Source organism: Canis lupus, chromosome 4 (assembly GCF_003254725.2).
Source record: "Canis lupus dingo isolate Sandy chromosome 4, ASM325472v2, whole genome shotgun sequence".
Taxonomy (NCBI): Eukaryota; Metazoa; Chordata; class Mammalia; order Carnivora; family Canidae; genus Canis; species Canis lupus.
Window position 1 is genome coordinate 27,414,775 of NC_064246.1, and position 26,609 is coordinate 27,441,383.

Genomic DNA, 26,609 nt, shown 5'->3' on the forward strand with positions numbered 1-26,609 from the left:
CTAGAAGACTGGGAAGACTCCTTCCTGTTTAATCTCTGGAGAGCAACTCTTTTCCTGACTTCGACCAAGCCAGTTCTCATCTTGAATTTGAGACTGCCCGTGTTGCACATTCTCCACCTGCCACATGTTCTGCTTCTCTGGGTCACCTGGTTTCTGGTAGGAAAGCCCTGCCTCTTGCCTGGGACACTCTCTACCCCTTGTCCCTGAAGGCACGAAGTAGGACTCCTCACTTATCCCTGTGTGGGTGTTGGGGAGGCCAGCTGACATGCCAACCACAGGGCAGGATGTCAGTAAATACTGACAGAAGTGAGTGGGGCACATAAAAGGGGAAGTTGTTGAACCAGGATCAAAGATTATATCGGTATTTCTGATCCTGGGGGTCCAACAGATGCCTCTTCCCAGTGACTAATGGTAAATGGGATGTTTGCACTCAAGAAAGGCCCTGGGGGGCGGGGAGGATTTTACCCAGCACCCCCTTTTCCAGGCCTTTGGGTTGCAGCAGCAGGTGTATGTGCGTGTGCGCATAGGCAGCTGTGCAGCGAGAGGAAAGAGACCTCGCACACTCGTGCACCTTTGAGCCTGGGACGGGCTCGGGCTGTGGCTGGCCTACCTTGTTGTGATACTGCAGCATCTGAGTGATGATTCTTATCTTCGGATGGTAGTTCTTTATGGAGATTACTCTGTGGAAGAAAGAACCAAAGCTGAGACAGGGTCCGCCTTACTCTTGGAGTCTGATGGGAACGTGAATTTGATTGTGCCCAAATGGAGTGAGTTTGGCATCCTGAGGGCTTGCGGGCACAGACCCAAGTGAAACTGTGTGTCCATCACCCTGCCCCATGGCAGTGTGAAAAAGACATCAACGAAAAGGCCACAGACCGTGTCCTGGGCATAAGAGGAGAGCAGTCCTGTCCTGTGGTGCCTTGGTGTGGGCATGTGAACATGTGTGTACTGGAGCAGGGGCTCCTGAGCAGGGGTCACAGGCTTACAGCCTACATAGGCATCTAAATAAAGCAAGCCTAACTCATGGGGCCGAAGGAGGATTGCAATCTCACATACCCTAGGGACGAGCCTAGAAATAATTTGCTCTGAGTCCAATTCCCCAAGTTAACAACTTGAGACAACAATGACAAATCAAACAAGCAGTCTGACAAATGATACTAATTGGCACACACACATGGCCACTCACAAAAAGGATTTCTGAGCAGGGCTCTTATGATGCGATCAATGACTCAGCCTTCGCTAGATAATAGTGTCTAAGTGATGACTTTAATGCTGGTTGGAAATGAGCACCAAGGCCTGGAGGGGGCCACAGTCTGGTGGAAATTCCACTCCCTCTCCCGGCTACCCACCAGCAGACTGCCCTCAGCCATACCCCCTATGAACCACTGCCCTCCCCCACCCCACCCCACGATTTGGCTCCCTGACACAGTCACTAGGCTACAAGGGGAGAAACAGAAACACCTGGATTCCAGTTCCAGTCTTGTACTAAGGAACTGGGTGACCTTCAGGAAATCCCTGGGCTCTTTGTGACTGTTTCCTCATCTGGACGCTGGGGGCAACGGTACCTGCTTTATTTATTTCACAGGCTTTGGTATGAGTAGCAAATGAAAGACCAGATGTGGAAATGCTTTGAAATCATTAAAAGTTCTCTCCACGTGTAAGTTATGGTTTTTGTCATTACCGACTCTGTCAGAGGTGACATTGCACATTTCCTTCTGTGACAAGGAAGGCTAAAGAACGGAATTCCACAGAAGGGCCCACCTCCTAAGCCTAATCAGAAATGCAAGTGCGTTTATTATGACCACCCCCACACACTTTGCACCAAAAAGTGCAAAAATGGAGAGAAGGCAGCCAGGGAGCTGTTTTGTCTGAGAAGGTACAACTTGTAAATTTAGGAAACGGATCACACAGAAGCCTCTTCCTGCACAAATTCAGCCTGGGCTTTTGCACTTGAAGGAATTCATTTTATTTTTGAAAAAGTGTGGTGTTGGCCTGTGCTTGTAACTCAAGGACTTTGAGCCATGGTTCAGCCCTCAGAATTCAGTTCACAGCCCGGGCCAGCTTTCTGCATTAGCTCATTTCAAATGGGTCTTTGACATTTTAATTTCAAAAGGGGCAGATTGGTCTCATTAAACTAAGGAGAAAGGAGGATTATACAAATAAGGGAAAGACGGAGCCCAATTTTTAACCCTGAACTTCCCGTTGTTGCCTTTTGCTGCCTGGGCCTTAGTTCTGATTCTGGTTAATGCGTGGCTCAACTTCATTTCTGAAGCTACCTGGGCCCTGTAATTTTTATGCCGTGGCTTCATTCCAAACACTCTGGTCACTTCCATGTCTTCGTATTAGCCCTATCGCAGCCAGGGCTTAAATGAAATATTGCTAGTAAGAGAAATGCCCATTTCAAAACTATTACTCATTTTTCAATTACTCGCTTTTGGGGAAATAAAAAGACACTAGCCCCAAAGTTCTCTGGGGGTCAAAACATTAAACTTCTTCTTCTTTTGTTTTTTTATGTTTGAAAAATCCAAAGATGAGGACGCGTAGGTCCTTAAAGGCTACATTTTTATCACCTCAAATGATACAAAAACCTGGTGAAGGATAGAAATCCTAGTTAAGGAAAGGGTCACTGAAGCCCTCTCCTCCACCCCCCATGCTGAGCTGTTATAGTCACTTTCCAGCTGTGACTAGTTAGGGGGTGGGCCCAGGTGTGGACACATGTCCCCATGCCACCACTTCCCTGCAGGCTGGCAAGCCCCCTGCGTACAAGAGTTCATGCATCAACTTCCTTAAAACAACGGCACTAAGCATGTTGCTGAAGAAAAGCGAGAGGAAAGAACACTGTGCCAGATGTCGCTTGCCAGACACAGGGACCAGATGGTGAGGGGAAGACGTGCTCATCCCCAGTGCATGGGAAGAGACCCCCCACCTCGGAGATGTCACTTGAGACCACTGATTAGAAGCAAATGAAGGGAGATGGGAGCATCCTGAGGAAGCAACTTCCCAAGCCCTCACCCCAGGTAAATTTCGGAGCCTTGTGGAGCAAACCAAGCTGTGAGGAGAGGCTGGTCTGTCTGGACCAAGGGTGGCTGCTCACAATTAGGCAAGAGTTCTTAGGAACGCAGTGGGAGGGAAATGTCTTCTCTTCCTTCATCTCTTCTCTAGAAGCATCTCTTTATTATTCCCTTCCAGCTCTCTTGACTACTCTGCAATGTACTTAGGAGGGGAGAAGAACCCCAAGGGGCTTTAACTCTCCGGAGCCAAATATCTTAACTTTTTTGTCATTAAGTTGTCACAGAACAGTTTTCTTCTGACATGAGAAAAGAGTGAAGAGTGGGGGGGGCGGGGGGCGTCGGGCACTTCAGGGCAGGCCAAGCCATGGCCTTTCAGGGGCCTAGCAGGTTTACAGGAGGGCATTGGATGGTGTGCTCCCCACCTTCCCAGAGATGTTCTGTAAAAAACTGGGGGGTTGGGGGATCCCTGGGTGGCTCAGCGGTTTAGCACCTGCCTTTGGCCCAGGGTGTGATCCTGGAGTCCCAGGATGGAGTCCCACATCGGGCTCCCTGAATGGAGCCTGCTTCTGCCTCTGCCTGTGTCTCTGCCTCTCTCTGTCTATCATGAATAAATAAATAAATATTAAAGAAAAAAAACCATGAACCTTTAAAAAAAAAAGGGTGGGGGTTTGAAGACAAATAGGTGTGATAACTTCTCTGTAGAACATTACCTTAGAAAGTTCTCTGTAGAACATTATCTTAGAAATGCATTTTAGTATTAAAAGCACTGAGAAGGCTTTCAGTGAAGACACTGCTTCATCCTGGGAAACTGGCTGAAACAAGCTCATCAGTCCACCAACTCCTCTTTGTGGGGGCTATTTTTTTTTTTTTTTTTTTTTTTTTTTTTTAAATTTATTTATTTACGATAGTCACACTCAGAGAGAGAGAGAGAGAGGCAGAGACACAGGCAGAGGGAGAAGCAGGCTCCATGCACCGGGAGCCCGACGTGGGATTCGATCCCGGGTCTCCAGGATCGCGCCCTGGGCCAAAGGCAGGCGCCAAACCGCTGCGCCACCCAGGGATCCCTGTGGGGGCTATTAATCAACATGTTTACAGACACAGTCAGAAAGCTCCAACACGGAGCTTCTCAAGCTTGGCACTATTGACATTTGGGGCCCGATAATTCTCTGCTGTGGGGAACTGTCCCGTACGTCGTCGGATATCGAACAGCAATCCCTGGCCTCTACTTTCTGGGATGTGAGCAGCATCATCCCCCCATTATGACAACCAAGAACATCTCCAGTTATTTCTAAATGTCCTCTGGGGGACAAAATCACCCACAGTGAAGTCAATTCAGGTCCACTCCCTCTTAGGGAAAATAGTACTTTACTTTAGGCCTACACCCAATCTCAATCTGTCTTTCCTAGTCCTGTCTGAAATATCTCAAACCCAAGACCAGTTGTGAGCCCCAGGGCTCCCATGTGCCAAGGATAAGCCTTGTGTCCTTGCCCTCCACAGCCACCAGTGCCTCAGCTCCCCCTGGACCTATGATTGTGGCAAGGTGGTAGGGTACATATGGGGGAGAGAAGGTCCCACAGAGATGATGCTCTGCAGGAAACTCAAGAGGGCACCCAATGGACTGCAGAGCACCAAGCCTAGAGCCTCCCCTGGCCTCCCCAGTGTTACCTCATTATGTTGGAGGCGTCTTCAGCATCAGGGTCAGCGCAGTACTTGTTGGCAAGGATTAGGCACGCATCTGCTGACTCTATCTAAGACACCAAAAGGAAAATCACAAAACACAAACATATAAATAACCATGCTTGGTTGCAGTCTTTCTCTGTTGACGGCTTTTGGAGAATCTGGTGCTTTGCAAGGAAAGAAAAAATAATCCTGAGAGATTATAGTTTTTGTCAAAAGTGTAAGTTGCAAGTTCTTGTTATGGTATAAACATTTTATCTTGTTGTTGTTAGAGGGTACAACCTGTACCTTGGTAATCAGACTTTTCATTTTGCATAGTCACTTTGATGTAATCTTTCCAGATTTCTTTAAATAACAATTAATGAAGCCTTTCAGTCCCCTCCCCGCCTCCTTTCCCAACCAACGGATCCACACCATCATCCTAATTTTTTTAGTCGGGAAATGGTATTAGGTGAGCTAAATCACTTCTCTCAGGTTACCAAGTTAACTGAATTGTTGGGGATTCAGAAATTGAGACTCCAAAGTCCTTCATCTGACCTTTTTCACATCTTAACTTTGGAACAGAAGGAAAATAAGAGCCCTAAATCAGATAACAACTCAGTATTCTTTAGTATTAAATTAGCATTCAGATATTCAAAAGACAACAAATCTATGTGTATGAAATGATGTGTTACAGATGACCTCAAAACCTACTGACTTATCTAAACATGAGCCAAAATAAGATTTAGGCCTTTGAGGGAATGATGAGTTATGCTAATAATTGCTTGCATCTAAATTAGGTCCTTGAACAGTAACTATTTTCTCCAAGTTCTCATTAGATTTCACATTAGTCATAACTTGGATCATGTCTGGATAATATTAAGATTAACTGGACTCTATAAGCATAAGAATTCTTGTGCTGGCTCAGGTCTGCAATCTGTCCCGTTCGATATGTTGTACTTAATAGACCATTCCTGCATTTTGGTGGGAGGCCATGGTTTCCTCCATGGTATGTCACAAATTGTCTCTACTTTTCTTTAATAATCCAAAGAATTTACCCAGATCCTTCTGGCTTATTCATGTTTGCCAGTGACATTATTGACTAAATTATGTAGTGACCACAGTTAACATTTAGATGTCAGTGGATTCACAATATTAATCTATACCCAATATTTGTAGTGAACATGCTTACAAATATTGAACGTGCTTACAAAATCTATATAAAACGAGCCAAGTAGCAGATGCCACTTTGCTGTATCCCTTTCCTTTATAAGCCTCAGGTCTGTTTTATAAGAAGATTCTAACTTAATAGATTTTGGAATGAAAGATTACCCTATTACCCAGTGATATCAGATATCTGCATGTTTAGTTTTGTGCTTTTAGTCTTTGGTGGTGAATAAAAAGGAAGCTCAAGATGTTTTACGGCCTGGTAGAATTTTATTTATACTTTATCCTTCATGTTCCTTTCCAATGTAAATAATAGATTTCAGAGCTACACTGAATCCAATTTAAGTATTTAAGATAGGAATTATCTTAAATATTATCTTGATTATTATGTTATATATGCATCTACTGAATCCATACAACTGGTCTACTTCCTTGAGGAGTGCTGATATTGAAGGAACTGGCAAAATAACTTTCATTTTATGACTAGTCCAAGTGAGGGAAGTGGTCTGGCAAGTGCCAGCAGAATGAAGCTCTGGGGTCAGTGGAAGGGTGATGTCAAGGCTGGTGGCATCAGACTTATCTCATTAGGGGTGTGCAGGTGATGCTTGGCCTTCCTAGGAGGCATATGCCCTCACCACAGAGTCAATCCCCCTCTCAGTTGGAGTAAAAACAGAAGTCACCTCTTCCTTCTTACCTTGACTCTTGCAAGATCATGTGGGTTGAGGACTGAACCCTGATAAAATTCCACCTGAGTAAAATGTCGTTTGAATAGAGCCTCAAGCTCCAGGTTAGGGGAAATGCTGGCAGGGAGAGAAAGAACAACCATTAATAAAACAGACTCAGGTATTTCTGCTTCCATGGCCTTCTTTCTCTCTGACTTCCAAAGAGAAAGACCTAGGAAAAGGCTTCCACCTTCAAGACAGACCCCTTTCTTGCCAGACATAAAAGTTTCAAACTTGAGAAAAATAAAACCCCTACCCACTGAAAACCAAAACCAGCACCAAGAGATTCACGGTCTTCACAAAGTCTGAGGCCTATGAGATAAAATGTCTTCGACTTTGTTAAAAGTGGAATCCCCATCTGATGAATAGAGACACTGGGCTGTGACATCAGAGATTAGCCAAAGATGCCCCTGGTAGAGCCTCCTGTCATTCCCTCCCTCAAAGCCTCTTCTCTGCTTCTCAGCCACGTGAACTTTTCATCCCCCTGGGCCTGGATCAAAACATGTCCACCTGTGAGCGGCCACGGACAGAGTTAATTTACTCTTGGTACTATTCTTGATCCACACATGTGTACACCATTCATCATTCTTAGTGTTGAGCTGTACAGACATCTTTCCCATTGGACGACAAGGATTAAAACACTGATTGACCTATTCATTCATTTATTACTTCTGCAGAGATGAAAAATATCTTCTCTCTATAAGGTATTATGGCTAGGCCCTGGGAGATGATATTTCGTTCAATCTGCTAGGTACCAAGAACTGTGTTAGTCAATGCTTGCCTAACATTCATTAAGCACTTAGAGCAAATTGTTAATGTTTTTGAGCATTTCCTATGTGGCAGACACCATTCCAAGCACTTGACAAGTATTAACTCATTTAAACCTCAAAACAACCCTAGAGGAAGGGATGCTATTAACCCAAAGCTGCAAGAGGTTAATTAACCAGGCCATCTACTACGATGCTGATGCTGACAGATGCTGGGGACACAAAAGTGAATCCCAGTAAGTGAAGTATGAGCTGCCAGCTTGTTGATTCAGACTCAAGCGGTGGGTGAGAGAGAAACAGAGCCTGTGCAAATTGGACCAGTTTTTGAGATCCATTACTGGTCAGGCCCCTTGGGAAGTCGGCCGCGGTCTCTCCCTGATGCAAATGCCCTGTGCAATTGTGCCTCTCGACTAAATAGACTTCAGTCAGTGAATACAGGCTAGATGTTGAGCTCTAATTATTGCACATGTGCTCATCTTGAAATGCCCAACCAATATGAGGGCAGAACCTACGCACTCTACTTCTCTGGAACCTTCCAGAATGCTCTGCAGAGGACAGGCCCCTCAGATGGTAATGAGAGGCCAAGCCCTGCATTGGATCTGTGAGCTCTGCTCCTGTGCTCACGACCCGGCTGGTCTTTTCAGAACTTGGAGAATTCAGTGCTGAGAAGCAAAACGCTAGCACTCAAACATGGCGGGCAGTTTGGTATTCTGTGAATAAGTGTCAAACGAAGGAGATGCACAGAACAGAAGCTTATAGGGAAATCAGCTTTCATGGGATCTCAGAGCAGGATTGAGTCCTGAGCCATCAACCCCCTCTGGAGCCACACCAATTCACAAGCTTTGTCCTTTGGTAACTTGGGGCTAGTGAAGGCCCTATGATGGCCCCATTTCCATCAAAATATAAGATGGTGCCATGCCCGAGTCCCTGGACTCTCTATCCCTTGTGGCAGGCTAACTTTTTCCTTAAAAGGGGATCAGGCAAAGCTTAAAATCCCAACAACATTGAGCAGAGGGAGAGATCTTGCTTTCCTCCACTGTCCAACAAACATGATAAGACCTATCTTCTAAGTTGCTTATCTAGCCTAATATATTTTATCTTTCACCATAATAGCTAACATTTGTTGTGCACTTCCTGTGTGCCTGACTCTGCTCTGTATACTTGACGTGGACTATTTCTTTTCATTCTCTCTACATGGTAGAATGAAACCATTGTGATCTCCCCATCTTAGGAATATGAAAACTGAGGCCCAGGGAGGCTAAGTAACTTACTCAGCAAGATTCATAAGGAATCCTCTGAGTTCACAGCATGTACATTGACTCCCTGTGTTGATTAGAGATGGGACCAGCACAGGGTCCTACACTGAGGTTTCTAGAAATAGTAATTGCTGTTGCAGCTGTTGCGAGCACTTTATACCCTGCTTCCTCTTATGTTTGGGTCTTGCCTGGCCACTATGTCACTCCTTCAGTTGTAAAGAATCCATCCACACCATACAGCTCATTCTGCACCAGACACTGCAAACACACCTAGATCCAATAGATCCAGACAGCTGATGAGACAGTAATGACATGTTTGCCCCATAATAAACTTCACTCGCATGTGCCTGAATTGCCTCCATGGGGGCAGGTGCCGTGCTCACCACTGAACTAATGTGTCGGTTCCCTTTCCATTAGCTCCATGGTGTCCTCTCTAAGGAGGCCACTGGTGGGGGGAGGGTCATGGCCAATTCAACTCTGCACTCCCCCCAACATGGCCCCTTCACCACCACTCCTATGGACACTCAGGGAGTCCTTCTCGGGGTGCCTGGTTGCATGGAGGGTCTTGAAACAGCAGGGGCCCCTTACTTGTGAAGAAAGACGATCTCCACATTGACATCGTCCCGGTCCTTGTGCAGGAAGTCCTTCAGGAAGTTGGAAACACTCTCCAGAGTGATGTGTCCGCAGACCACAATGTGCCTGAACAGGAGAAGCCAGTCAGATGGGGCCAGCTTGGCACTGACCCAGCACCCACCCCACGCAAGACAGAGGAAGCGCACAGCTGCAGGGAAGCATTCATCTCCTCCCGAGGCCTCAATTAAAGCCCAGCTCCCATCCCCAGAGGGCTGTGAGGCAAAGCAGCGGTGCTGGCAGGTGTTCAGAGACTCCTCGGCAGAAAAGGCATATGGCTTCTCACCTGATGCTGCACAAAATCCTATTAAAAGCCCAACCGTTTGGCCAAGTGGTTTTATGCATTTAACAATAAGTGACATTATGCTTGTGCTTAAATGCTGCATTATCAAGTCCCTTGCAGATTCATATCTTTCCCTTTCTGCCCACAAAGCGTCCTCTTGAGAGATTTACCGAATGAGTCTTGGTTTATGACATAGAGCTTATCAGGTAATGAGATAACAAATCTTGCTGAAACGATGATTTTGTGTGTAAGAAAGCGGACTTTTATCAGGGTGGCTAATGTGCGGCTTGACACGTTATGGGCTCTGCTGGCCATAAGCAGTAAAAAGGAAATTTTGCATTTTTCCACCATAACTCCTCCGACAATGGGGGCATGTAACACTTTACAGTAAGTGAGCATTACTCAGGGCTAAATGAGGATGGGACGCCTATGGAATCGGAGATCATGCCGCAGGCTGTGTATCCCCAGATAGCTGCTTCCCTAGGGTGTCTGAGATTTCCACGAGGGCCAAAGCATTTTACTTCAAGATGGGGAGAAGCTAGAAAGGAATGAGGCTGGAATTGTCTGCCTTGATCCAGGGAGCTTTGGACTCCTGTTTCTGGAGATGGTGGTTTCCCTCTTTTCCAGAACCTCTAGGACAACAGTCCCCCCAACATCTTTGTGCTCCTGGACCAGTCTGATGAATCTGAACCAATCTGGCTACCCCGTGGTAGCCAGACATTTGCTATCTGATGCTCCATCAGGAGTAAGCCCTTTCGTGCAAGGGTTAGCCCCACAACCCAAAGCCGAGGCCTGGCTGTGGGGAGGAAACCTGCTGGCTTCTAATAAGAAGACTGTGGCAAGGGGCTCAGCCCGTGTCTCTGTGCCTCTCAGACTGCTAGTAACAGAGGCCGAATCCCTGGCTGGGCTCTGAGGCATGGGCAGGTGGTGAACACTGAAGCACGGTAATTTCGTGGGAAAAAATTTAGAATGGCTAGGCCCCTTGCACCTCATAATTGCTCTGTGCACATTCCAATAAGGCAGAAAGCTCATTGGCTGGAGGCAGCTCATAATGGGAGGAAGTGATGATCACTTATGCAATGTTCCATTAGATGCCATTACAAGAGCCTGCCCTTTCGTTGTAATTTGGTGCTTGACTAAGTATGTGAGAATAAGGCAGTAAACTCATTGGTGAAAGGATAATGATGCAGAACAAAGAGTAAATCAATAATATGCACAATGCAGTTAATAATATCACTATTATGGACTGTTATTGTTACGGTGCTGCACTTAGTGGCCGGGCAAGCGCCAGGCCATCACAAGGAGGAAAGACCGTCAGGGGGCTGCCTCAGAAGGGACGTTCCAACACGATCACTTTGTTCTCTAGCCAGTACCAGCCAGGTTCAGGTTCTCTAGCCTTCACCACCCATCCAAATGCTCCAAACCCATATGAGTAGCTCCCTCCAGAAGTACGCATTGTCAGGACGTGGGACATGAACAGAATGCTTGGGTTATATACATTTTTATCATGTCATATTTTAAAATATTTCTTGTAGCACAAGTGCATTTATATGGACAAAACAGGCTGCAAATGAATTTGCACGTTTTGAATAAGATTTCTGATTTTGAATTTGCCAAGTGTATTCAGAAAGTGACGGAGAAATGGATCTCCCTCCTGAACTGACATCTGGAGCTGCATGGGGCAATTCTCACACTTTCTGCCTGCAGACTTCCATGACTAAGAACAAGGCCAGCATGAATCCAACGTAGGGTTCCTCCACAGGACATATGTGTGGTTGGGGCCCTCCCTCTCACCTGGATGTGAAAATAAGCCAGACTGGATTCTTTGCTCTGCCAACCAAGGCTGTGTGTGATCCTAGGCAAGCTCCTTATCCCCATTCAAAGATGAGGGAGCTGAGAGGTTAATACCACCCAGCCAGCTCCCACCCCAGGCACTGCAAAGCTCAAAGTTCTATACTAGTAGAAGCCTGGTGATTATTCAAAGCTGGACTCAAATCAATGATAGGTCCAGGGAAATGCCTGAACATTCATCCTTCCCATCCTGTACGCAAAGGACTGAATGAACATCTGCCAGCATTCCCTCTCCCTGTTCTGAAATCATTCATTTCTAGGACAGATGTGTGAGAAGTGGAAGGGAAGGAGATGAGTTCACCCTCTCACCCTTGAATCAAAGGCCCCGCCAGCTGATTTATTCAGCCTTAGAAAGAGTCAGGGTTCTCTTAGTTGAAAATGTGCTGGGTACATATAAAATATATTCCAATGCAATCAATATTATCCCTTAAGCCTTTAATTAGCTTTCACTTCTCTTAAGAAGTAGACAAATGCAGGCAGGAGAGGAGAGACAAAAAAGGATTGACTTTCCTCATTTGAAGCTAGCTGTCCAATACCATTCTAGACAATTGAGAATATATATCTTTTAGCTACAGCATGATTTCTGGGGTGGAGAGCAGCCTTTATCAAAAAGGAAGAAAAAAAAATCTTCCTTCAACATAATTGGTATTTTTGCTCAGAAAAAGCGAGATTGATTGAAAGCAGATTGCCTTTTTGCCCAAGGAGAGTTATTAGGTACATTATCATGGCAACCTTGGAGAACCCATATTGTTCCAATCTGTCCTATATCTGATTTGAAGATTTATGACTTCCCCCTTTTGTGCCAATAATCATTTCCCTCCATTTTGTTTTCCATACAGTGGAAGTTATCAAGAAGCCCACATATTGAACATGTTTGAATGCAGTTAGAGTTGATGGATGGGGAGAAGTCACCTCTCTAACTCAGCATCTGCATTAGAAGATCTGCTCCCATCAGCCTGTGTCTGAGGGAACCGGGAGGGGGTGGGGATGGGGCCTGCAGGAGCACAAGGGATGGATGGTGAAAGGGGAAAATTTAATTTCCAGAAATATTATCAGGACTTTTGAAAATTCCAGGGATGGTAGTTGGGGGAAGGATGTTATTGCAGGGAAAAGAGAAGCAGAATTTCTTATATCCTCAGTGATTGAAAATACAATTGAAAATATTCTAAGACTGCGAGCAGAGTGTGCCCTCCTTGGATGCAGAGTGATGGTTATTCACAGTGTACGATTTGAAGGATGCCAGAAAGATCCTCATCCAAAATTATCTCTGCCAGATTCCATGACACCTACAAATCTACCATGTGAGATTCGTACTTTGATAGCCTCAGACACTAAATAACTAAATAGTCTTAGGTAAGGTACCAATTCTGCATTTTACAACCATAACGTCAGAGTCTCAGAGGGGCTGGAGCTAGTACCTGATTCATGAGGTTATCTTGAGGATTTATTTAAATAGATAATATATGTGAAGGGCCCAGTGAAGGGTTGGGCCATTGTAAGCATTATTAAATGGTAGGACTCAAGTGTTATCTATAAATCAGTAGGTAAACAGATGTAAAGTGCTCTAGGGCCCCTGGAATCTCACCTAATCCTCAAACAACCCCATGTTCCTACAATCTGCATCTTTGCAGATAACCTCCCTTAACCTCAATTTCCTTAAGTCGCATGCCTGACATCCCAAAGCAAGAAAGTGACTTGTTCAGGATGTGACCCAGGTCCCCGGCTCTAATGCTCACTAAGATGAAAGTGATGGAGTGTAGAGAGCAGAGGCTGGAGGATTGTAGCTTCCACTCCTCTATGGCGGGCAGGGCTGGGCCAACAGGATGTCCTCCTGGTCACTCAGTGGAGGGGATGCTAGAGGGGTCTAACAGGAGAGACGCTTAGCCTGGGGACTAGGATAGAAAGAGATGATTCTCACTTAAAACATCCCAATGTTGTGGCATCACTAGATGCTGGCTGCATGTGGTCGAGAAAGAAAAGGCCGAGTGATGGCCGAAACTCTAAACCAAGTTTTTTACACTGAAGTCACAATGATTTGTCAAGCCAAGGGATGACAAAGTGATGCAAATATCCATGTTAGACATTATATGCTATGTCCAGCCCAGGACTACCTCACCAGCCCAAGGATCCAGATGATAAATGATCCATTTATGATGGAGAATATTTAGGAAAGTTTACACTATGAAGGTAACTAACACTGTTCCCAGAGTGGCTCTAGATTAAACTTCTTTAAACTGTTGGCAATCTTAATGAGAGATTTCTATGGGGCCTGGCCATGTGGTTTGTGAAGATGGCCAACAAACCTAAATCAATAACCATTTCTGATCCAATGGGACTTCTTTGTTTTTAAAATTTTGTCGAGTTCTGTAAATAAATCTTTCTTGGGATAAACCAACATTAATGACTGGATTAAAAGATTCTTCTCAGATGCATGAAGAAGCATCTTAAATGCCAGAATAGTAGCAGATGGCATTCTGTGTAAAAGAGTTACTCATCCAGTGTAAGCAAGTATGCAGGGCTCCATAAACATAGACTGGACTGAATTAGGGGTGGGTAACACTGAATTGAGGGTGGATAACACTGAATTAGGGGTGTCATGGAGCAAGCCTGGTGTCAGTAGATGAGTGTGACAACCAGAATAAGAATAATGCTTGACTATTACAAACTCTAGCAGGATTCACCAGAAAACTGCCAAGTGCTTTTATCATGGGTACATCTTCACTAAATGAATATGGATGTGCCTCCCCCATCATTAAGCATCTCCACCTCCAGAAGGAAATCCCATGCACTCTCCTCAATCACTCTACTTCCTTCCTGGAGATGGTGGAGGGAAGCCAGGATGGCCCAGTTGAGTTGGGATCTGCTTCAGAGCTCAGTTCCACTGCTGCCTTTCAGAATGGACAACTTAGGGGAGGTGACTTAAGGCAGCAGGCATAAGAGAATGATGTTGAGGGGGCCCCCAAACTCTGAAAGGCTCCAGAGGATGCGGCCTCCAGAGACGCACTGATGTTGAGTTGAGCTGAATGAGAACAAAAGCATACATGCTTTTAAGAAGACTCGGGTAGCATTGCTTCAAGTCAGTAGCCTTGAAAAAGGGAACCATGACGGGGATGGGCTCCACTCCATAGACTCATGTTCATCTTAGTATCAGAATGGCCCTTGGGGAATGTTTGGTCTAGTGCCTGCATTATTTTGACGTGGAAACTGAGGGCCAGAGATTTAGGACATGCGGAGTAGCACAGCAAGAGCAGTCCTACCTCCTGGCTTTGATGACTTCTATCTAGAGAGAAGAAAGGCTGATGCTGCTGAAAGGAGCCTGAGCAGGGAATCGGGAGACTGGGGCCAGTCACTACAAAATGAAAATGAAGGGGCCCAGACTGAGTGGGCTGCACCCACAGACACTGATGGATCCCCGCTGCCCCCCGGCAGAGTTCCAGCTCAATGTGCCTTCTAGTTCACGCCACCATCCTATCTTGTCTAGACGTCTGCAGTGCTTCCTAATTCAGCTCTCTCTGCTCACCCTCTCCGCCACCCCCACCATCCTCGAAACAGCTAAAGAGCAGAACTGAGGCAAATCTGACTGCATCAGTTTCTTCCCCACTACCGGCCCCCCCCCTCCCGGGGCAGGGAGGTCTCAGATCTCTCTTTAGCAGAGCCTCATTCTAGGAAGACAATGTAAAATGCACAGCTCTGGGCTGTTTATTTTTAAAGATACTATATCCATTTTTACTGGAACAAGTATAAAGAACTTAAAAAACCCATAGCTATCCTGTCACAATAAATCACACAGAGTAAATTGAAAATCCTATACAGCTTTCCCTGAATACATTGTGCTCACTTTGTCAGAGAGGTAGATGAAATGTGGCATATATTGATCTAGATGTCTCTGTAAAACTATAATATTTATATCAAATACATATGCTAGAATCTCTTCTGTCTTTCTGCTGAGACTTCTAATCATGCTCTTTCCATCCCACCTCCCCACAGCAACCCCCACCACGGGTAGCCAACTACTTGATGGGGATGAATTTTAAGAAGGACTTGTCCAGGGCATTCAGCGGCATTGTATCATGTAGAAAGCAAGGTTTGGGTGGCAAGAGACCCCACAACCCAAATCACACAGTGGTCAGCACTACAAGTTCATGCTGTCCCTCCAAGGTTGAATTTGAACCGTTCAGTGTCTAATAAGTATCTTTCCAAGACTCTTATGCAAGCTGAGGTTTGGGCAGACTCTGGGCTTGACATTCCATTGTCACCTGGTAGGGCTTTCTTTGGCTGCTTTGTTACACAGCTTCCCCTGGTTTGGGTCATGTCTTTCAGGGTGGCCATTACCCAGGTTTTCCCCTGAGGTGCACAACCCCACTGCCCAAAAGGAAGGAGGCTGATCCAACTCCCGCCTTCCCACTTCCTCCAGTGCTGAGAGATTGTCCCAAAGGAACTGACTTCCACGTAAGGGAGTTCACTTTTGGTCAACAAAAGCTAGCTCCAGGCTGAATAGATCCCATCCTTCTACCCTATCTTGGGACCTGGCTCAGGACTCCCAAAGCACTAGACTTTCCAGAACTATCTGCTGCCCAGTAGACCGGTTGGTAAGACATGCTTGTCTTGGCCAACAAACCATTAATCGTGAGACTGTCAGATAGATCATTGGCTGACTCTGTTGCCTCAGATCTACTATCATGTTTCAAGCTTGTGAGAGAACAAGACATGTAAGGAGGACAAAAATCAAAACAAAACAATGAATGTGTATTGAGGTCACAGTCTCAAACCCTGGCTGTAGCCATTTCCGGTTAAAACTAATGAAAAAACAAAGCCAACAAAAGAAAAGCCCAAGGAGGTTTAGAGATAAGAAAATCTCCTACACGGGGCCACAGCTAGTACTTTGCTAATTACAAAGAAAGGAAATGCCTTCTCCCTCCTAGTGAGGAAGAGAATAAAGTAATCATCTCATCCAGCTGTCAATAGAGCTATTCTGGAAAGAGACAGGCTGTTTTGCTGTTTCCCTAAACAGGGGCAGAAGGCTGAGCAAATAGATCCCAACAGTGCAGCAAAGGCACCTCTGTAAACAGAGCCCCAAGGTCACAGGACAGACTACTGGTGGCGCCAACAGTGAATACTGAGATGTCCTGACCAGACTAGAACTTTCTGCACAAAGTGGGTACATCTTACCATATACAAATAGTCAGGACCTAAACTGTGGCCTGTATCTGTACCTTCACTATCCCAAATCACAATTAGATCTCCATAATTAGATCACACACATGGAGTGATCACACATCTTTTGTAGCTTATTGCCTAAAAGGTGCCTCCATCCAGGCCTTAAAAATAAATTCTGAAGGGTGCCTGGGTGGCCCAGTTGGTTAAGTGTTTAACTTTTGGTTTCACCTCAGATTGTGATCTTGGGGTCATGTGATCACACCCTTCCTGTCCGCCCCCCATCAGGCTCCGAGCTCACACAGACTCTGCTTGAGACTCTCTCCTTCACCCCTCCCCCAACTCTCTCTCTCTCAAATAAATAAATAAATATTTAAAAATCAATCAATCAATCCTAAGAACTGCAGTGTAGGAAGCATTGGTTGTATCGACCTATCCAGCAAGCATCCTCTCTTCTGTCGATGGCACTTCATTTTTAATTTGGGAAAATTAAAATGCCCTCCTCAGTCAGATATAGTCTTGGGACCTTGAATCAAGGTTCCCTGCCTGAGCTAGGCCAATCAATTCTTGTCAGTCTTGAATGGAGTGATCCTGATGGCAAAACCCTGTAATGACTGTCCCTGAGTGCCAGATCCCAGGGTGGCTTGGCTGGCTCAACAGTGTCCTTTCTGAGATCTTGCTCTTCAGCTTTCCTCTGAATTTCTTAAGGTACCCTAACTTTCAAAAAAATTACTTTTCTGCTTAAATTAGCAAGAATCAGTTTCTGTTGCCTGTAACCAGAGAGCTCCTGACTGGAAGAGTTGTTTACCCTCACCTTAGTTTCTCATTTAATTTTCACATGGACCCAGCATGCTCATGTTGTTTTGGTTTCTTTCTCTCCCCTCCTTCTTTCCTTCCTTCCTAGAAGAGGACCTGTATGGCAATTCTTAAGTAGGCAATTCCATAACTGCCCAACTCACAAATTACACTGTGTCTCTCCCCAACCCTATGCCCCTCCACATTTTATTCATTCCCTTACTTTGGGTTTGGTGGCCTTTGGCCATTTTCAAGCACATCAATCTTCCTTTGACTTGATTCTTCCGATCCTAGAAGGTGCTCCACTCTTACAGAGAAATCAGGGCACTGAACATCACTTTCCTCTATGCAGATCAAAGTAGATTTGCCTGTCTCTTCTGGGTGGTGCTGCTTCTGAACAGGAGGCACCAAGAGTAGGGAAGACTAAGGCAATGGTCAACCACACCCTTCGGGGATGAAGGTGGAATAGAGGGAAAATGAGTCCAAGTAAAGAATTGGTTCTTACTTTTGCCCTTGTAGAGGGGAGGTATGTTAGCATTGATCTGCAAAGTGAGGCCCACCTCCCCACTAACACCCATGGAAAATCATGCCTCATGACCCTAGAGCATATCTTGTTGGGACTGCGTTCCCATACAATCAGGTTAACACATCCTGGCCTTGTTCCCCAGTCATACAAGGGTATTGGCCCAGTTGGCATACACTGCTAGCTATCCAATCCACTCTGAGTAGACCCAACATAGTAGCCAGCCTCCATCATCCATTACACACATAAGAACTAGGAGGAGTCCACAGGTTCCAGGGCTTGCTGAGGCATAACATACCACCAGGGGACACTATAAGGGATGACAAAGAGGGGGCTTGGGGTTGCATCAGCAGCTCTACCACCCTCCCAAGTCTCTCTGTATGCCTGTTTACTGGGTCCATCATTAGAACCATGGATTGTTAGGTGTACAAGCACCCTGCTGTTACTTTTGCCCCAAACTACTGCAATGGGTACATTTTAACAATATGAATTAATCAACTGCTTTTAGAAGCACTCCCCCGAAAGTGCTTACAGCCGTCATGATTTCATTGAACAAAATTCTTGCCAAAAAGCATTTCACTGGGATGATGCTCCTACATAATCAAGCTTTTGTTTAGCTTGATCCTTGGATCGTTCTGTTGGTCAACGTCTCAGGTAAGCTCCAGGAGATCAGAATCACAAGTTCTTGCTTGTCCTTCAACCACAGCACTTAGCACAGTGACTGGAACATGGAAGGGGCTCCCAAACTTATTAGCTGAGCAAACATGTTGGGATGGGAACTTTCCTAAATCTGTTCTACAGACTAGCTGGCATTTGCCTTTGAGGTCAGAGGCTAAGATCACTAAACCTCTCGCAGAGATGGGCATGAATCTATCTCTGAACTGCCTCCACGTCCCCTAATTAAGAAGGTATACAGAGGGGAGATGAGATTGCTTTTACTAACAATCGGTACCCATATCTGGAGCAGTCCCCATGGTTCTGCAGTGGGAGCAGGTCATTGTTATGCAGCACTCATACTAGATGTGAGACCGCGAACCCTGAGAGACACAGAATCAGGTTTCCATGAGTCTCATGTTGCAACAGCATCTAAAGTTCTTTTTAAAGAATCTCTTTTTAAAGAGATGATAGGTTTGGACAGTTAGAAAGTTTCCTGGTGTATGATGGCAGCATCAGTGGGACAAACCCCAAGTCTAATAGGAATGACTTTGCACAGTTCTGGAAAGACTTCTATCGCAATGAATGACATAGCAGGAAGACAGAAAACACAGTGCAACTCATTCTCGGATGATGGCATTTGTTCTTTAGATTTGGAACCTACCCAGCAAGGATTCACCCAATCAAACGTGAGGTTGTGCTGAAAGACTTTTCAGGGATTATAATTAGAAAAGTCATATTTGGAATTCTTTTTTTTTATGGAAGAAAGACTTCTCTGAGAGCAAAAGTCTAGGTTTGAATATGACTTTTTATTTTTTTAGGTATACAGTTCATCTCCCACCTACATTTCTATTCTTGTTTTCAGAACAATAGCTGGAACATTTTGATAAGTATGTGGAAGAGAAGAGAGATGGCAGGAAAGTAGAAGGGGGAGGGAGGGACAAGCCTTCATTCCATTAGTATTATCAGGAAATTGATTTAATATGCATCCAAGTCTCTTTAAATAGAGCTTCAAGTTTGAAAGGGACTGAAGATGTGGCTTACAAGAATCCAAAGCAGATGCAAAGAAAGAAGCGCCCACATCCACACCCACCAAGACCCCTCTCATCAGAAAGGAATACCTAGCATGTTACATTATACGATACAGCATCTAATGACACTTGCTTTTGGTATCTGCGCCTCAGTTCTGAATTTCAGAAGTAGTCAAGGGGTCATTTTTCCAAAGTATTAGGGCAATCTCAATTCTTTTTTCCTCCCCCAAAAGTTTAATGGTAATCAAAGCAGAATGTCTAATCAGTCCAAGATGATCTGTCAACTTGAATTATCTGTTTGTCTTCCTATTTACTGTATCTGTCTGTCTACAGTTCTTCATATCTTTGCGAAGATCAGTTATTGGGGCCTGTGTTTCCTTCTGACTAGAATGGCTACCAGATGATCCTTCCTGGTGATATGTTGATGATTTGCTAATTTATGGCTTTTAAAATCTAGGCATCTGAAAACATTGCTGGGAGTTCAGGCTGGGAATCACGTGGTTCATGCAAGGAGAGGGCTGAGTGGCTTCCTGTCAAGGGATGGAAGTTTGTGTGAAATGCAAAGCCTCAGTCACATTTCAACCAGAGTGATGTCTGTGATACAGAAATCATAAATGGCATCCTATAGGAAATGCTCCCCACAGGAGTAGCCCCAACCCCCCTGCCCTACCGGACACATCAGGTTGTGCCAAAGGGAGAGGTAGTGTTGCCTGAGCTGTGCATAGAGGTGAAAAGAAAGATGGCCTAAGACAACACCATGAATTAACCCCACATCCTATTCCCAAGTGCTGGAGTCAGCCCTTATCAGAAAAAATCAAGATGGAAATGTTATTGTAGGAAGACGGTCACCTCTGGGAACCAAGAGGGAAGGTTTAATAAGCTCTGAGTTTGAACTCCCTGACCACGTTGGTGGCCAAATATTATAATGAGTAGGTCAAGAGAGATGTAGTACATTTGGAAGTCTCTCTGGGTGTGAATCAATTTATCCCCAGTGCCTGTGTGTGGCAAGTCCTCAATAATCATGTGTGGACTGGATGGTGATGAAGGCATGACTCAAGCTAGCTCTCCTCAGGGAGGGGGTAGACTCTGGGGTAGATCCAGTAAGTCTTTGTAAGGAAATACAGTTGACCTGTGAACACCTGGGTTTGGGGCACCAACCCTGGTGCAGTCAAAAATCCACATGTAACTCTGGAGACCCCAAAAATGTAACTACTAATAGCCTGCTGTTGACCTAAGTCTCACCAATGACATAGTCAATTGACACCTACTTCATTTGTTACATATATTACAGATTGTATTCTTACAATAAAGTGAGAGAAAAGAAAATGGGATTAAGAAAATCATAACAAAGAGAAAACACATTTACTGTACTGTATTTATCCAAACAATCCACCTGTTCAAGCCCATTGTGCTCAAGGGTCAACTGCAATGCCAGCTCTGGCACCATAATTCATTTAAGATTCCAAATCTTTAAACAACAAAATGTAGTCTAGAAACACAGCGGGCAAAAGTTGAGTGTGGTAGAAAAAATGGAGCGGCATTTCAAGACAGCTCGGCAAGAGGGAATAGAAAGTGGTCTCAGAAAGGAACAAAGGACACACAGAGAGAGATGAGGAAAGAATGTCTGATATGAGAAGAGGTATGGAATTAAATAATATCCCAATAATAAGAGGTCAGGGAAGGATGGCCTCTCCTGATAAGTCAGTAGAGGCTACTGTACAGGCAAAGTAGGGACTGAGAGGAAAATAAGATTTCAAGACTGAGTCCCATGGAGGTAGAACCAAAGATGGCTGCTTATAAAAGAGGCTCATGTGATATGAATTTTATTTATTTATTTAAAGATTTTACTTACTTAGTGACAGAGAGAGAGAAAGAGAGAGAGAGAATTAAGCAGGGAGAGCAGAGGCAAACAGAGGGAGAGGGAGGAGCAGGTTGCCCGATGCAGAACTCGATCTCAGGACTCTGGGATCGTGACCTGAGCCAAAGGCAGACACTTAACTGACTAAGCCACCTGGGTGCCCCATAATGTGAATTTTAAAACTGGGGTGTTAGCTCTCCTCAGCTTAGAAGTAACAGAACTGGGGTCAGCAGCCATGGAACAGGCTGTAACATGCCCTCCTCTGAAATGCTGCCTCCCAGGACTTCATTCCAGTAAGTCATCTCGTTTGGCTCTATAACAGAATTTTAGTCTTTCTTCTTTTCATTTTTGCCACACGCACATTAAAGCTTGTACTTGGTATTGTCGTCAGTCATAGCCTGGCTCGTAGCCTGTAACTGCCTGGCGACTGCAACCTCCATGAGGACAGGTCCCACGGAGATAGCTGGCTCGCCACCGAATCCCTGGCACCCAACACAACCCGCATCGTGCCGGGCGTGGGGGGCATGCGGTAAACATCCACAGACTGAAAATGAGCCAGTGGACATGGGAACAGGAATGGAGAGGGAGGCAGGAAACTAATTGTGCTCTAGTACTTCTTAGCTCCTGAAATTCTTGTCTTTATTATTGAATGCTCCTTAAAATATGCCCGCTACATTAGCGAATGTATTAAAGTTATCTGTTTTCAGTAGATAAATGGAAAAACATGATAAATGCTGCCGACTTCTGTGGCTTCAGGGACCTCTTTTACAATCCCAAGGCCACCCCTCATGTTGAAGGCAGACTGCCCTAACTCCCTCCCGGAAGACCCAAGCCTCCTGAGGCTTAATGCTGCCAACCCAAAACTCCGAAATGAACCCAGAGAGGGTATCTAATAGAGGACTTTCCAGGAGGGGCTCCTGCTACGCTAATCCTCATGACAGTTAAGAAAACCAGCATCAGAGAAGTGCTCTGAGCTGGGCTGCAGACCAGCCAGGAAATCGAAGGGAACAGGTGGCTATGTCTGCCAAGGCAGGGGACGCTCTTCTTAAGATGCTACTCAGGCAGGCCCTGCCTGGGGTGGGGATGCCTGCATCTGGCAGGTCACTACAAGCCACCATGTCTGGTAGCCTCGAAAATGAATTCCCCAGGAAGGGGTTGGAAGTGTGGAGACCCACAAATAAGGCACAAATCATATTTCCATCATTAATACCTCGGTCCATCCTTGCAAGCCTCTCACTGCTGCAAGGGTCCAAGAGGTAAATACATTTCCAGTCTAACCGAATGAGCAAAATCCAGGAAGAAATGGTTTGTCCCCTCTCCAGATTTTTTTGTCCTGGACCCTGGGGGGGGGGGGGGAGGGCATGACCCTTAGAAGCAATAGGCAAGCGTAGAGAAGAGACAGGCCCACAGTGATACTCATCCATTTCCTCTTCTTCTCATGTGCACAGTGGTGTGGCCCCACTTATGGGTCCACATGAATAAAAACATACAACCACGGGATGATCATGGGGTTCAGAACAGAAAGGGATTCTAGAAGGTGATCTCTAGGTGATCTCTATGGCCCAGTGAAGCAGATTGCCCCAGGGTTCAAACCCCAAATCCACCCTGTGTTCACCGTGTGATGTCAGGCAAGTTGCGCAACCTCTCTGTTCCTTAGTTTCCTCACCCACTGCAAAGGGAGATAACACCTTCCTTGTGGGGTTGCTGTGAGGATTAAGAAACATGCAAGTCCGTAGGTATTACTACTGTCAGAGACAGCAGTCTTAGAGCTTTGAGCCGTACTGATTCGCTTCTCATCTGCAAATACGTGGACTCCTCTGTCTACATAAAGAAGAGTTCTAAGAGGAGCCATAGCATTTAAGTTCCACAGACAGCTTTCTTGCATTGGGACCAGAGACAGGTTAGTCTGTGACAACTCTTCCCCCAACCACAAGGGGGGCCCCAGTCTCCTCCTCCAGATATGGGACCTTTCCTTCACTCTCCTTTCGCCTTCTTCTTGGCCTCCATTATTAATTCTCCTCTCTCTGTGTCTCTCAGCATTTGGCTCCCAGAAATTAGGAGAATAATCTAAACTCATCCCATTCTCCCCTCTCCCATTCATCTGGCCTAGGACCACCTCAGTCCTAGAAGCCCATTATGGGAAACACAAGGTCTAGATGGCTCCCCAGCCTGGCCACCTCTAGCAAGGGGGTTACAGCAGATGGATTCCTCTCTGTAGCTGATTATTTTCCATGGCCCTTGGCCATGTGACCTCGGAGCATGATCTTGTCAGTTCTCATAAACTGAGGAGGAGTGGCTGAGTCACACGCAGAGAAGAAATCTCTGGGGGAAAAGGCAGGGGCTGTGGGAGGAAGGAGAGCAAGCCGGGATTCCAAAGGCCATGGGAGCCTCACCCTGCTTCTCTCCCACCTCTGAGCAGCTTTGATTTTACATGAAGGGAAGGAGGAGGAGGAGACAGTGCCCCAAGGGGGCAGGCTGGCTGCAGGCAGGCTACTCTTTTGAATAAGATCTGGAGTCTCAGCCCAAGAGGCCAATTGTCCCCAAGACCTCCAACCCACAGAGACTGCCTGCGTAGGCCATTCATGGAACCCCTGGTTACTGACACCCAATTCCTATTCTTAGGAGCCCTGATACATCATAATAAGATAAAGCAGAGAACAGCTGACACTCACACACATCCCCTCATCTATGGTTGGCTCTGGATGTCCTGTGGGAGGTCAAGTGATGAATACCCATAGGAGCGCTGGAGGAAGTCACTCCAGGCGCTTGATCCCAGGTTGGTGGTGACAATGTTCTGGGGATGCTGTGTGGAGTATTTACTTCATGCCAAACACACAGATGAAAACCGAAAATGACGTGCCAGCAAAATCTTCATGTTCTCCAATATCCTGAAACTGGGTGTCATGTAAACAAAACCCTAAACTTCTCTGCCTGGTTTTTGTGTTTTTGTTTGTGTGTGTGTGTGTGTGTGTGTGTTTTTTTACTTTAAATTACCTTTAGATTTTGAAGTTGTGTGCATCTATAGCTTTGGGTCACAAGTTACCTAAAATTCTCTGACAAGTTAATGCATTGTTAGAGAGGTTATTTCGGAGTAAAATATGCACATGTAAACAATCCCCTTAACGATGTATATGTTTTAATTACATTCTGGGCATTCACTTGATGAAATCCTAGGGAGAAGAGTATAGGTACGCACGTGTGCCCCTGAGTCTAGTGCGTATATTTTTGCATACACAAGAACACGGGGCAAAGCATGCTATTTAAAGAGTCTGAACTCTATCTTTCAACAAAGTTTAGCTGCTTTCCTTTTGCAAATGCATTTAATTTTATCTGGAAACTTTTTGACGTTAGAAATAGAACAACTGTAGTTTCTCATTATGTTTGCTGCCAAAATCCATGCTTGGTTGCTCAACTAAAGACCTTATATTGCTAATTACTACCACATGCCCATATCCCAAGCGAAAGAAAACTTATTGATTCTGACAGCCCATTCTCTCAACACTGAATTCCAAATGAAAACTCAAATTTTGGCCAAACATAACATTTCATCAATCTTGTTCTACTGACTGGAAAACAACATCAAACAAAGGGTGCTAATGGCCCTTTATTACCGTTCCTTTCCCGAGCTTATATTTTCTGATGAAAGATCTAAGTGACCAAAGGGCTTCTTTAAACTACTTAGTAATTAGCTTTTGAACCAGGAAACAATGCGTAAAGTAAAGTGAGTGGTCCCAGTGTTGATGACAGGACCTACTCTCCGTCCTCAGGGTCGGGGGACATTGGAGACCCAAAGAGAACATTAAAAGCAAAGTGTGTATTTTCATAAAGGGAGAAGAAAAAATAGAGAAAGAGAGAAAAACCAGGCTAAAAGGCCGTGATAAAAGATGACAGAGATGGATCCAGAACAAAAGCCGCTGGAAGTCTGTGATCTGAAGTCATCAGCACTCAAGGGTTTGAGTGGAAGTGCCAAGGCAACAAAGATGACCAGATCAGACCCAGGGTGGGTGAGCAACTGCAGCTCTGAGGCCCTATCTGGGTCACCCACCGACAAAAGCCACCAGCCACCCGGCCCACCCGCAGTGGACTAGGGAGTCTAGAGGAAAAAGAACATTTTTTACCTGGAGTGAGAGTCAAGAAATATTTTCAATATAGACTTCAGGGCAATTGACTTTATGTGCTTCTTCAGGGACAGTGATAAGGAAACCCCGGCTGAGCAAGTGGGGTGGGAGGCCATAAAGAGAGCCCAGGCTCTCAGAATGCCTTCTGCTTTATGGCGACCTGTTCACACCTTAAAGGCAAAATGGACAGAGGAGCTGTTTTCCTCTTGGCAATGGAATAAATGACCAGTGGGAATCTCTGGACTTATCTGGCCTTTTGGATCCAACCAATGGCCCAGAAATCAGAACAGCTTGGTTTTCATCTCATCCAGGGCTGTTAAGGTAATAAGAAGAGGAGGGCTCCATTTAGAGGGAAGGTGGAGGAATGTGCTGCCTCCACGGAAGAGACGCCAACTGGCCTCCTCTCGCCCACTGTCCTTTGTTCCTTTGAAAGGAAACTGGTGTCCTGTGGGTAGTTCAAGAAAATGAGTCCTTTTTTTTTCTACCTCCTCATTTTCTGAACGAAGGACTGGACACCTGAGCTCAGGATGCACCCGAATGACCAACAGAAGATGAGGTTTGTTCCGTCCAACAGAACTGTCAGGCAAGGAGGAGGCGAGAGGGGAAGGGTAGTGCTATTGTTTTATCTTCTCTTAAAAAACAAAACAGCCCATTCAAGAGTTCATCTGAAAAATGTATTAGGGGAGGGGGACCCAGTTCTGTGATAGGAGCTTCTAGCACTGAGAAGGGGCCTGAGTGATGAAAATATTCTCATCTCGATCTGGATGGTAATCACTGGCTGTGTATGTAGGTACCAACAAACTCCTTGAGCTGTACATTAAGGCTGTGAACCTGTTACTCTATGGAAGTTAAAACAAACACAAAACGTCAGAAACAAAAACAACAAAGCTAAGGACCCAAGAAAAAGCATTTAAAAAAATAAAGAAAAGAAGAGAATGGTTGCCACCGGCCCTGCCTCCCCTGCAACATTCTCCTCCCAAGATGGTAGTCTGGCAGAGGACAGAGATGGTAAGGCCCTGCTGTTCACATAGGAGTCAGACTTCTGGTTGATAACAAAGCCATCCATTGATACTGATATTGATAAAAAATCATCTGAGCATGGAACGAAATAGTCCCCAAAAAGAAAGCACTGA

General features: G+C 45.4%; 1 protein-coding gene across 23 annotated transcripts in view; it reads right to left on the bottom strand.

The window, feature by feature from the left end:
* Positions 1-26,609, bottom strand: part of KCNMA1 (potassium calcium-activated channel subfamily M alpha 1) — a 717,863-nt gene that overhangs the window by 201,604 nt on the left and 489,650 nt on the right. For all 23 annotated transcript variants that reach the window (XM_049109051.1, XM_049109052.1, XM_049109053.1 and 20 more), the window contains 4 exons: positions 9,168-9,278; positions 6,529-6,634; positions 4,677-4,759; positions 611-680 (listed from right to left, as the gene is read on the bottom strand). In XM_049109051.1, the coding sequence (XP_048965008.1) occupies positions 611-680; positions 4,677-4,759; positions 6,529-6,634; positions 9,168-9,278 (370 nt within the window). The remainder of the gene's footprint in view (positions 1-610; positions 681-4,676; positions 4,760-6,528; positions 6,635-9,167; positions 9,279-26,609) is intronic.